At 38.9% G+C, this 12,177-nt stretch overlaps 1 protein-coding gene across 6 annotated transcripts in view; it reads right to left on the reverse strand.

Annotated features, from left to right (window-relative positions):
• pcnt (pericentrin) overlaps positions 1-12,177 on the reverse strand; it is a 62,959-nt gene that overhangs the window by 16,540 nt on the left and 34,242 nt on the right. For 3 of the 6 annotated variants that reach the window (XM_056267024.1, XM_056267022.1, XM_056267023.1), the window contains exons 28-38: positions 11,868-12,059; positions 11,612-11,638; positions 10,970-11,202; positions 10,691-10,810; positions 9,838-9,858; positions 7,909-8,145; positions 7,547-7,714; positions 6,175-6,327; positions 5,833-5,994; positions 1,711-2,706; positions 709-879 (exon numbers count right to left, since the gene is read on the reverse strand). In XM_056267024.1, coding sequence (XP_056122999.1) covers positions 709-879; positions 1,711-2,706; positions 5,833-5,994; positions 6,175-6,327; positions 7,547-7,714; positions 7,909-8,145; positions 9,838-9,858; positions 10,691-10,810; positions 10,970-11,202; positions 11,612-11,638; positions 11,868-12,059 — 2,480 coding nt within the window. The remainder of the gene's footprint in view (positions 1-708; positions 880-1,710; positions 2,707-5,832; positions 5,995-6,174; positions 6,328-7,546; positions 7,715-7,908; positions 8,146-9,837; positions 9,859-10,690; positions 10,811-10,969; positions 11,203-11,611; positions 11,639-11,867; positions 12,060-12,177) is intronic. The other 3 variants (XM_056267026.1, XM_056267025.1, XM_056267027.1) reach the window with 3 other exon arrangements.

Consider the following 12,177-nt stretch of genomic DNA (forward strand, 5'->3'; position numbering starts at 1 on the left):
CAAAGTATTAGTTTACCCAAAAAAGTCAATACTGTCATCAATTACTCACCCTCATGTTGTTACAAACCCAAAACACTTTGGTTCATCTTCAAAACACAAATTAACATGAATGAAATTTGAGATTTCTGTCCCTCTATTGAAAGTCCACTGCACCAAAACTTTGGTGCTTCAAAAATTCATGAGATTGTAAAAGTAATCCATATGAGCAATCCATCTCTCAGGTTTCATTAAAAATATAAAAAGATGGATGAAAGTCTCGAAGGTTTGGAATAACATGGTGAGTAATGACAATTTTCATTTTTGAGTGAACCAACCCTTTAATATTAGTATTAATGTAACTAATATTGTTGAAGTGTTTTGTTGCTCGGCTGATTGCTTAACAATGTGGATAAAAGATAATATACAGGTAAGATTATACAATTATTTTTAACTAAAAATCAATATGTATAACAATTAAATTGCAAACTAAACCTCCATTGACAGTGATCATGCAATAAGGTTCATGACCGGGTGACTATTTTCTCTTACTTGAACTAATTAGCCAGTGAACTCATTATTTTGCAAATCATGGTTGATAATACATTACTTGGTAACAAGACTTTGGCTGTAAATAGGCAAGTCCTAAATTTGAAAATAAATATTTTAACAGATGAACCAGAAGATATCCTAAGATGTGGATCGATTAAGGAAATGAACTAATGCACATACCTGTCCCTCTTCCAGTAGCTTCTCCGCTCTCTCTGTGCTGGTACTGAGACCCTCCTTCACTGCTGTTAGCTCCGCCCTTAAAGCATCATGCTCCGCCCTCAGGTGGATCAGCTGCTGTTCCCTCTCACGTAAAGCAGTCTCAGCTTTAGCCAAGGTCTCTTCAGCACATGTCTGCAAACATAAAAACACAGTCCTTTACACCACTCATTCAAAATGCATTACATCAGCAGTTTCAAACTCACTTCATTTAGCTAAAGCCATGCTATGAAAAATGAGCAACAACCTCCTTTTTAAAAGTTTAAATGTGCAGCAAGTCTCTTGTAAACAAACTATTCCCAGCTAGCTAGTGAACATGTAAAGTTGGACATTATCTATATGGAGTATTTCAAGTTAAAGCAACCAGGGTATTGCCTCCTGTTTAATCACAACAAAAAGTACACTTGTCACTCACTAGCAAGAAACAGTTATTTGATAAAATACCTCTCCATTGTTCTCAGAACCCAGCAAATATAAATAGAGCGGCTCTCCACCTTACGTTGTGATTAACCAATCTAAAATTTAGATCAAGCTTAAAAATAAACTGTTTAAAAGACTTCAGATAGACTTCCTCTTTGAAATGTTACTTCCTGTGTGAAACTCTCCTCTTGTGTGCCAGAGGGCTGGACTAAATCAGTCTGTTCTCATTCCTCCCCTTTTTATCCTGCTGTAATTTCAGGCACTACAGAGACCGCACACACAACATTGTTGATCTGCGACTAATTAAAGACTCTGGAAAGCTTAAAACCAAAAAGCAACTTCCCAAATAACTCAGTGTTTACATCACAGGACATGGAAAGAGTTTGCAGTCCAAGTTCATAACAATTACAGTTTGTTTGTATTGCTGTGTTGCTCAAATTCCACCACAAAGAGAAATGAAAACTAATAAATAAACAAATCCATACATATGATGAGAGTGAGTACGGTTTAAATAATAATTATTATTATTTTTTACAAGCATCTCACCAGGACTTCTTTTTGGGCTTCCCCTTGTTTAGCCACCGTCTCCTCCTGTTGCTCATGTAGTTCTTTTATGTAGTTCATCTTTGATGTCATTTCCTGTTTCAAGTGCTCTATTTCCTCCTGGAGATATCCCTCCCGTTTTCTCAGAGCCTCTCTCTCCATGTACAGTTCTCTTTTGCCGGTCTCCAAGGCACTGACATTGGCTCTGCCGATTTGGACGTGCTCCTCAAGCTCTGTGAGCGTGGACTGTAAAGCGGCCAGCTCATTCTCATAATGCTCCTCTTTGTGCTGCAGCTCTGAGATCTGGTTTTCCAGAAGCTCCTTCTCAACACGCTGGTTCTTCGCCTCCTCTTGCAGCCTGTCAAGCTCCTGCTGGACCTCATCTTTTCTCTCCTCCACCCTTCTCAACTGGAACTCAGATTCTCTCATGCTGGACTGATGAGCTCGCTCTGCATCTTCCAACTCTTCCACACGGGCCGCCAATCGCTCAGCTTCTGTCCGTTTCTCCTCTAGCTGTACTGTCAGCTCATTTGCCTCCTGTTCCAACAGGACCACCTTCCCCCTTTCCTCTCCAAGACTCCGGCCAAGCGCCTCCACCTGACTTCCATACTCTTCCTCCTGGGAGAGCAACAGCCTCTGAAGAGAATCCTTCTCCCCGTCGGCACGTTCCAGCTCAATCTTTAACTCCTGCAAGCGAGCACGAGACGACTGCAGCGTGTGGCTGCTGAGCTCCTGGCACAGGCTTTCCTCAGATGCCCTCTGCTGGCGGGGATGAGAGGACCAGGGAAAGTCCGATGACTCTGCGCTGTCAGTGCTAGGGTCACTGACCTCATGATGGTTGGGGTCAAGCTGGCTCAACTCCTCTTGAAGCTTGTTAATAACCTCATGGAGCCGCTCGGTCTCCTCTTCCTTTGCCTGCCGTAAACGTTCCTGGTCACAACGAAGACGTTCGACCTGAGAGCGCAGCTCTTCTATCTCAGCTTGCTTTTCCTCTAGTGTCTGAAAATGGTAATGAGGACCAGTTACAAGTAGGGGTGGTTAATCTGTCTGATTTCCCGATTCGATTCGATTACGATTATTGAAGTCCCGATTCGATTAGTCGATTTTCGATTATTAACGATTCTCGATTAGCGATTATTGATTTTCCATTTCACAACAGTAAACGAAAATACACTACAAAGTGTTTGCAGTATTAAAAAAAAGTCAGCTGCTGAATTACTCATCAAGTTGAACTAAACAATAACAAATAAATGAAAGGCTTATTTCCTTTAGGAAGTAGATCAGAACCAACATACTGTAGAAATTGGACAATTTTCTTCTAGAAAGACAAGGTTTTGTAGCAAGCAACGCTCGTTAGGCCGGAGACACACTGGCTGCGTGGCGTGAGCGTGGCGTTTCTGTTGCGTGTCAGCTGCGTCACGTTTTCTGTGTCTTTGCACACCAGAAACGTGTCTGACGCGGCGCCGCTGCTGCTAGGTGACATAGAGGGACAGTCTACATTTGGGTTAGCGGTGTGTTAATCCTTACTACAACATTTTCAACTCTTGCCTCTTGCCTTTACGACAACAATTTCAACTGTTATCACACATCTTCCAAAATCCGAAAAATAGGGAAGTGGGCTGTCTGTTTATTTCAATAACATTTACAAATTTTGTGTAGCTTTAAAGAGCCTATATTTAGCCTCATGGTGGACCATCACTCAGAAGACACACTATGTTGTTATTGTAGCCTATTATCTTTATATCCTCCTGAGGCCCAGAACGTTTTTTTCAAAAGTTTTTTTTCTTCTTCATGTAATCACATTGTTAAGAGCATAAGAAACAAATGAAAAAAAGAGATATTTTATTCATATGTTATGCTATGACCTCTGTAGTGAACACCAGGACTCGATTGTTTAAAAAATAAAAATGACATAAATTTGTATATAGGCAAAAATAATGGCAATATTTGAAAATCGATTATTATTATTATTATTATTTGTTTAAATTACATTGATATCTGAATTTATATCAAAACCTAGACTTTCAAACATCAAAATGTAATTTATTAATATGTATTCGTGTACAAAATGACATATAAACATCGTTTCCTATTCTATTTTGCCTGGAAACGCTTCCAACACGCTTGCGTGTTGCGTGAAAAATAGGCGTCGGTTCTATTTCTAGCATGCACGCGTTTTCCGCGCGGCTCATGCAGGCAGTGTGCAAGCTCTAACCTGTTAACATGGGAGCCGAAATAAAAACGGACACACCACGCAGCTGAGACGCCGCCACGCAGCCAGTGTGTCTCCGGCACACCTGCTCTCACTCGCTCTGGCTGCCGTTACACGCGCTTGCTACTGGAACTGGGCGCGTTCGTGACGTTCAACTTCTGGTATAACATTTTTTACAAAATAAAATAATGCAATTTTTTTTTTTTATAATAATAAAAAATCGATTTTTGAAAATGTAATAATCGATTCATACTCGTCCATAACATACTCGCGATTAATCAATAATCGATTTTTTTCACCACCCCTAGTTACAAGCCAGCAGCTTGTACAAGCTATTATTTAATCAGTACAAAATAAATTACGGAAGTCTTCAAACTAAGCAAGACACTACACCTTAGATTTACTTTCCTTGTGATAACTGTATTTCAAGTCACTTTTGATTATAGAATCAGCTAAAATATACATTAAAAGGTGCAGAAAGAGAGCGATGAAGTTTTAGAAGCATGAAATGAGATGTGTCCGCTTCCTGAATATTAGGTATGGGAATTTAAAGGAATGTTTCAGATTCTTCGTTATTCTAGTTACATTAACAATTCTTTCTGTATTTCTGAAGTTGTGTGTGTGGGTTGGGATATGAAAAATAAATATGACAAATGTAATAATTTTAGAAAAGGTTTGTTTACACAAAGCTTTTCACAGATGTGATGAAAATGAATCATATTCCTTTTTATATATACGTTTTATTAACTAATATTAAGATAGATTAATAAATACTGCAACAATTGTATTGCTCATAGGTTCATGTTACATTAATGTTAACGAATAAAACATTATTGTAAAGTGTTAACATTATTATTATTATAATATTATAATATATCTTTACTAGGCTTTTAATTACTGTTATAAACCTTAAGTGCTACATGACTCGACCAAGGATTGTTAGTTTTATAGAGTTAAGTTATTGGGTCAAACTTATTCAGTAACAGCTCTGACTGACTTAGTTTTTGAATCACTAAAAAGATTTGGGCCCATATGTATACAACTTCTCAGAAATGCTCTTAAAAATAGTCTTAAGCTTTAAATTAAGTGTCAAAATTCTTAGTAAAAAGTAAGACTTGTCTAAGAGTAGGAGACGTTTATAAAGCAGCTAAAAGCAACTTTCAGTAAAGTCTAAGGCTGCGTTCACACTGCAGGGGATTAATGCTCAATTCCGATTTTTTGAAAAAATTTGATTTTTTTGCAAGGCCGTTCACATTTCCAATTAAATGCAACCTTTTGTGATCTCCTGTGTGAACGTGAAATGACCCAGAAGTGACCCGCATGCACAGAAGAGTACTCAACGGTCAATTCCCGCCTACTTCAACGCAGAATTATGACGTTTGTCGCATATCAATGACGTGCGGGTCGGATACATGTGACCTGGCCGTTCAGATTGAAGTTGCATTTCAAAAAATTGGATACATAACGGATTTGGACCACATACCCAAGTGGCCTGGGTCGCATTTGAAAAGATCGGATCTGTGTCTTTCAGACTGTCATGAAAAGATCAGATACAGGTCGCATAGGGGCAAAAAAAATCGGAATTGGGTCGTTTCAGCCTGCAGTGTGAACGTAGCCTGATTCTTAAGTGCTGACTGAAAGTGTGTTCTCCTCTCTGCTGCCATCTTGTCACTCCTAACTAGGTTAGGAGATCTCTCCAGCACTCTTAAATAATTTAGGAGTTGAGATCAAGTCTTGACACTTATGAACCTTTATGAATCACACTTATTCTTAAGTTTAGGAATAAGAGTAAAATGTCATTCTTAGAATTTTGACACTTCAGACAAAAATTGTACTTTGAGCGGCTTTATACATACGGCCCCTGACGACTAAAACTCATGTTTAGGAATCGGACACACTGACACTTGTCATACCTTATTATCGTTGGTCAGGTCCAGCTCCTGCTGCAGCTGGAGGATCTGCTGATTTAAGTGGTCGATCTCCATATTCTTCTCCTCCAGAAGGGCAGAAGGTAGCTGAAGGATGGATTCATCGCTGCCCTCTTCTAGCCGCCTTGTCAGAGTGTCCACAGTGTCCTAAAGGACAGACACAATGAGGACCTTTTCACATTCTCCATAAAACTCCAAGCATATTCTATAAAGGTACTGTGCTATGAATACAATTTATCCAAGTTTGTGAACATACTGGTCACAAGCCACCACAATTTAACTACCAGATTAAAGTCATTATACAATTATACAGAGCCAGAGCCTTACCTGCAGGTGTGTGATGTGAGCGTGGAGCTGCTCTTCTGTAGCTCTGCTCTCTCTGTTTTTGAGCTCCAGCTGTAGTGTTAGTTGTCCGAGCTCTTCCTCCCTCACTACTACATCCTTCTCAAGCTCACTTGTACGCTCCGACAGCAACTCCACCTAAGAGACAAAAAGTTTCAATGTAACAAAGAAATACCACAAAGTGGACAAGAAACAAAATTAGATCTTACCTCATAAATCTGAGGTTTTGTCTTAGAAATAGAAACCATACAAATGTTCACAGTTGATTTTTGACAATGCCTGGTAAGCCATAGTGTGTAATGTTACTGCTAAAATCAAACGTGTTCTCATTGGCTGCAATTCTCATTTCCGCAGCACAAAAAATGACCATATGCAAAAAACATGTTGCACCTAGAGTTGTTAGACCATGGTGTTGTGTCATGTACCCTTATATAAACTCTAAAGGCCCCAATATAATTCAAGTGAAATCAAAGAATGAAAAATATAATACCGGAATATCTGTAAAAATAGCTGTAATAAATATGGAAGTTGTTGCAATTGGTGTGGCTCTTTTTTCATACATCATAAATGACTTTTGCTAAAAAACGCTGTCGTGTTATCTTGCATTCAGGAAACGGAATTGTGTGAGACTACGGGGAGGGAATTAAAAACCAAATCATTCTGATGACAGACTTGGCTCAGGTATTTCAGAACGGTCAAACCAACAATAGAGAAGCTGTTGAGGCAAAGTCACATGAGTTTGTTGCGCACCGAGGGATTTATTGGATAAATGTGTTTCCATCATAGTTTATGTGCATGTCTTCTTATCGGATAAATGTATCCGCCTCAAGTGTGCGGATAAATTGTTTAGAATTACTGGCATATTTGTGATTCCATCCACTGTTTTTTTATGTTTAATCAATGGTGTATAAAATAGATAGCTTTAAAGCACTATATAAATAAATGTGGCTTGACTGGAGTGCCGAATTGCAGAGCTTGTGCAAACATATCCATGATGAAATGCTTTCTTAAATGCCGTTTTCTCACCACTGTCATTTTTGTTGTGTGCTTATTTTGTTGTAATTGGCGATTAGATGAATATGGAAATATGTGCAACGCGCTTTACTCTCACTCTCAGCAGTGTTGGGATGTCTGCAAGCAGTATACCACTGCAAAGGTATTTCAAACTTTAAACCCACAAGCCAAGAATGAAAATGAACCAGGTATTTTGTTTAGAGAACTAACTTCAAGACCTCTATATTCATTGTAAAGCAAATGCAAACTTGTTACTTGGATACTGTTACTCTGATTGTTCAATCATGACAGTCCACAAATCTCTTTCAATCTGCTTAATCCTGCACTTGATATACACACACACCTGTTGTTCTTTGGTCTGCAGATCCTGTTGTGTAGCTTCCAGCTGTTCCAGGAGGTTCGGGTCAGGGGTCATATCAGGGAAGCGGTGTCTGGTTTCATCGAGTTTGGACTGTAGGGCAGAGATCTGGAGCTTATTAGCATACTGCTGCTGCTGCAAAGCTTCTTTATCCTGAAAGAAAGAACACACAGATCAGAATGGGTTAGAACCATAGATATTGGTGCAAAATGGAAAATTAATTGAATTAATTAACTGAAGCAGTGACTAGACAACCTAATTCGGGGCTTAAATGTGTGGCAGGGGGGTTCTGTAAAATCAGAATACATGCAAGACACATCTGAACTTGTACGTGCAGTTTTGTGCACCTGTGTGAGCTCCTGAAGGTTCTTGCGTGCTTTCTGAAGTTCTTGCTCCAGCTGTGTGACAGTTCGGCTGGCCTCCGCACAGCTCAGTAACGCCTGCTCCAACTCACGGATACGAGTTGCCAATTTCTCAATCTCTTCATTACGCTCTTCCACATCAAGCTGGCACTGCTCTTTTGCTGACAACAGTATACCATAGTCTTCTATCTTATCTTTGATCAGAGCCTGAAGGTTTTCCACCTGTACAAATCACACGAATACAGAATATGGACCTAAATAGAGTGTGTGTGAATATTTTAATACAAATCAGGGCTCCTGACTTACATTTGAGAGAAGGAGCACCGGTTCCACTAGGTTCTACAGATGGTGGCCCCTGATTTGGTAGTGCACATTTGACTATAAAAGCACTGAGCTTGAGTTGAGATGAAAATGAAATTAACTTTTATTAAAGGATAATTAAAATTCTGTCATTAATTACTCACCCTCATGTCGTTCCACACCGGCAAGACTTTCGTTTATGCAAATAAAGATCTTTTTAATGAAATCTGAGAGCTTTCCTTTCTGTCCCTCCATTGACAGCTACGCAACTACCACTTTCAGGGCCCAGAAAGTACTTTACGCGAGAGCTTTGTTTGCACACACAAAAAAAAACCGATTTACTATTTTATTGACAAAATATTAAATCTCCAACGCGCGTTCAACAGAGCACCACGGTGCATGCGTGTTGTTAATGCGAGAGCAGATGTTGCGCGTACAACCGTAGAGTTGTTGCGCTACGTAAGAGATTGTAATTTTGTAAAAGTGGTAAAAAAATAAAATAAAAGAAATTGTGCAAACAAAGCACTTGTGTTGCTTCATAAAATTGAGGTTAAATTTCTGAAGTCACATGGTTTACTTTGATGATGTCTTTACTACCTTTCTGGGGCTTGAAAGTGATAGTTGCATCAATCGAGGGACAGAAATCTTTCAGATTCCATTAAAAAGATCTTCATTTGTGTTCCGAAGATAAATAAATGTCTGACGGGCTTGGAACAAAATAAGGGCGAGTAAATGAGAATTTTTAATTTTTGGGTGAACTAACCCTTACAAAAGTAATGTGTAACAACCTAATTTTTACAGGGAAAATGTTTAATATCCTAACCTTATTAAATTTACCATTGTTCTTCTATAGTATTCTATAGTATACTGACCGACAGCTTCAGTGGTTATAAAAGGTGCACTTATTACTTGCTTTGTGTAATTCAGTTGCAATTAAGAATTAAATAATAAAAAAAGAAAATTGATTTCTTGATACTTTGATTATTTTATAATAATGATTTCATAATGTCTAAATGTAAATTCAAAAGCAAAACCAAGGAGTGTAAATGGCGAATAAGCTAACAAGTGCTCTTCTGCAGCCACCTACTGGTTATAGTGGTAATTTCATGTCTTTTTACATTTTTAATAAAATGGTTTGGGCTACGTAGTGGTGGCACCAGTGTGACCTCTAACAAAATGTATTCACACTGGCAGGAAAAAAAAGGTCATCATATGGGAATATAAGTGAATAGAACAACAGTTTTGCCAAGGATGGAGACTTTTAAAGGGGCTACAAGACAATCATAAAAGGAACAGATAAAGATGAGCCAAGATGGACGGTAAAGGCAAAGTCAATCTCTTTCAGCAGCTACTACATTAATAAGCAAAGACATTTGAGAGGAAAGAGGATAAGCATGTGTTTGAGTTTCAATGGGTGGATGAAAGTGCAAAAAACAATAACATGAGTTACAGATGCAACTGATGTACTGCATAATATCTGCTGAAAAAAGGTTTGACAAGCAAGACAACGTAACGCAAAATAGCTATCACATGCTCTACTGCTTTAAACGCTGCATAAGCCATGCATATCTGCTACAAGGCCAGCACATTAATGACTACAGCTGGATAACATACCTGAAGAACCAAGTCCTCAATCTACATCATTCAGTTAGGGAGAAAAAAAAGCATCTATATGAAAACATTCAAAATCATTCAGATGTCAGTATCAGAAAGGCTATAGTTTCTGTCACAAAGAGTATGTGAGCAATGTGGTACAGAAGGGGAGTGGGTTTTTAAAATTTTGCCTGTGAAGCATTTTGTGATGTTCTTTCTTGCTTCAAGATCAGTCAGTAATCGCATCAAAGAAATGATACTAATACGCTAATTTGATGCTCAAGAAACCTTTCTTTTCGAAGGTTGTCCTGCTCAATATTTTAATTGAGCAGGCATTTTAATAGTCAAAAATGCCACTGCATGAAATAATTCAGTGTATTATACTGTTAATAGTACTAATTACTATAAACAGCTTTTTTTTTTACAAGTAAAAATATATACAATGCATCCTTGAATAAATGGTAAAAAAAAAAAAAAAAAAAAAAAAAAAAAAAAAAAAATTATATATATATATATATAAACAGTAAAGACTTTAACAGTTAAAAAAAAAAAACATTAAATAAAATGCTTTCTATTCAAAGAAGCCTGAAAAAGCATCATTTTCAGCAGTTTCCAAAAAATATTGAGCAGGACAACCTTCGAAAAGAAAGGTTTCTTGAGCATCAAATTAGCGTATTAGTATCATTTCTGAAGGATCATGTGACAGTGAAGACTGGAGTAATGATGCTGGAAATTCAGCTTTGCCATCCCATATATTAAAATATAATAAAACAAAAAAAATTTGCTCGCATACTCGTCACAGATTATTCACAAAAAAAAACGGTCAGACTGTTCAGACAATGACACATCTAAAGCTCTAGACATTGGCCCTTACCCTTTGACCCTTGCTGTTCCCTCCTGCGTGTCCTTTAGATGGATGTCTCAGCTGAGCTTCCAGATTCTTGATTTCCTGCTGAAATTCATCCCTCTCATGCTCCCGTTCCACTGCTTGTTCCTGTACAAGCATAGTCATTTATTTGCCTAAGCTTACGCCAAGTCTGACATGACTGAAATGAAATAAAGTATAAAATATTCACATTTTTCTCTCAGCACCAGACAAGGTGCGAATAGTTTTGGTGCAAAGAACTTCAGACAAATTGTTGTAAATGCTTACATCTATGAACTGGCGGTTTTGTTTGAGCTGTTTCTCCAAAGCATCAATGTGTTGCTGCAGGTCTTCAGTCTGCAGGCGGTGCTGTTCCTCCAGCTGATGTCCACGGCTCTCCTGCTCCTCCAGGGCCTGTTCCAGCATCTGCAGACGGGACGCCAACCCACCGCAGTCCTTCTCCGCCTGCCGCTGTACCTCCACACACTCCTGCCCCAGACGCTCAGCCTCCGCTAGCAGAGCTGCACAGAGCCCAGGAGGACCAATGAATAAAACGTGCCACAACAGATCTCATGTCAACAACACTCACTCAAACTGCAAATGCAAATTAAGATGCAAACATGCACAGGAGCTCCGGATCATTTGTGCATTCTCAATGCACAAATAAAAGCACAGCAAACTGGATCGAGAAGAAATTGGCAAAGAAAGAGTCATAAGAAAAATTAAAAAGTACTTGGACCTTCAAAACCAATGGTTTAGAACAAGTTAGACTGCAAAAAAAAAAGATCACAAGCAAGAGCATTAATAAACCACAAATTAAAAAATAAATAAACTGCAAACTTCATCTGAAATGGATGCATTTAGTGTCCAAAAATGTAGTTATTCTTTTCTCAACTCAAACATAGTCAGCCGCAGATTATCATCACAAACCTGTGTCTTCCTCTGCGTCGAGGAAGCCTACAGAGCAGAAAGAATTTGTAGGATGAAACTAAACCCTTCCATCATAAGCACACAACCTTAAAACCTCACTGTGTGCGAAGTAACACGCATATTTAACAGGCCATGACTATTCGGCATGATCCAAATGACAAAACAAACGTTACATAAGTGCATGTTATGTAACTCAATCTGGGAATTAAACTAAAGCACGTCATCTTAAACGAAATGACACCCCTTCCGCTCTCACCCTTCTCTGTGTCTCCGAGGCTGGCCGTCAGGGCTTCTCTCTGACGCAGGAGGAGGGCATGATTTTCGTTGAGCTGCTGCAATTGGATGCGTGTGCTCTCCAGCTCCTCTGCCAGACGCTGCTCCTGCGTCTCCTTCTGCTGAAGCGCCTCCTCCAAAATGGCTTTCTCAGCTATGTAGCCTTCCATCAAACCTACAGCCACACAAGTAAAAGCACACAAGAGCGCAAATAAGTTGTGAAAGTGAATGACATTGAAGTAGGGATACACAAATATTAAACATTCATAAACAACAGACCATAAACATGAAAG

Source organism: Rhinichthys klamathensis, unplaced genomic scaffold, assembly GCF_029890125.1.
Source record: "Rhinichthys klamathensis goyatoka isolate OS25496 unplaced genomic scaffold, OSU_Roscu_1.1 h1tg000254l_1, whole genome shotgun sequence".
NCBI lineage: Eukaryota > Metazoa > Chordata > Actinopteri > Cypriniformes > Leuciscidae > Rhinichthys > Rhinichthys klamathensis.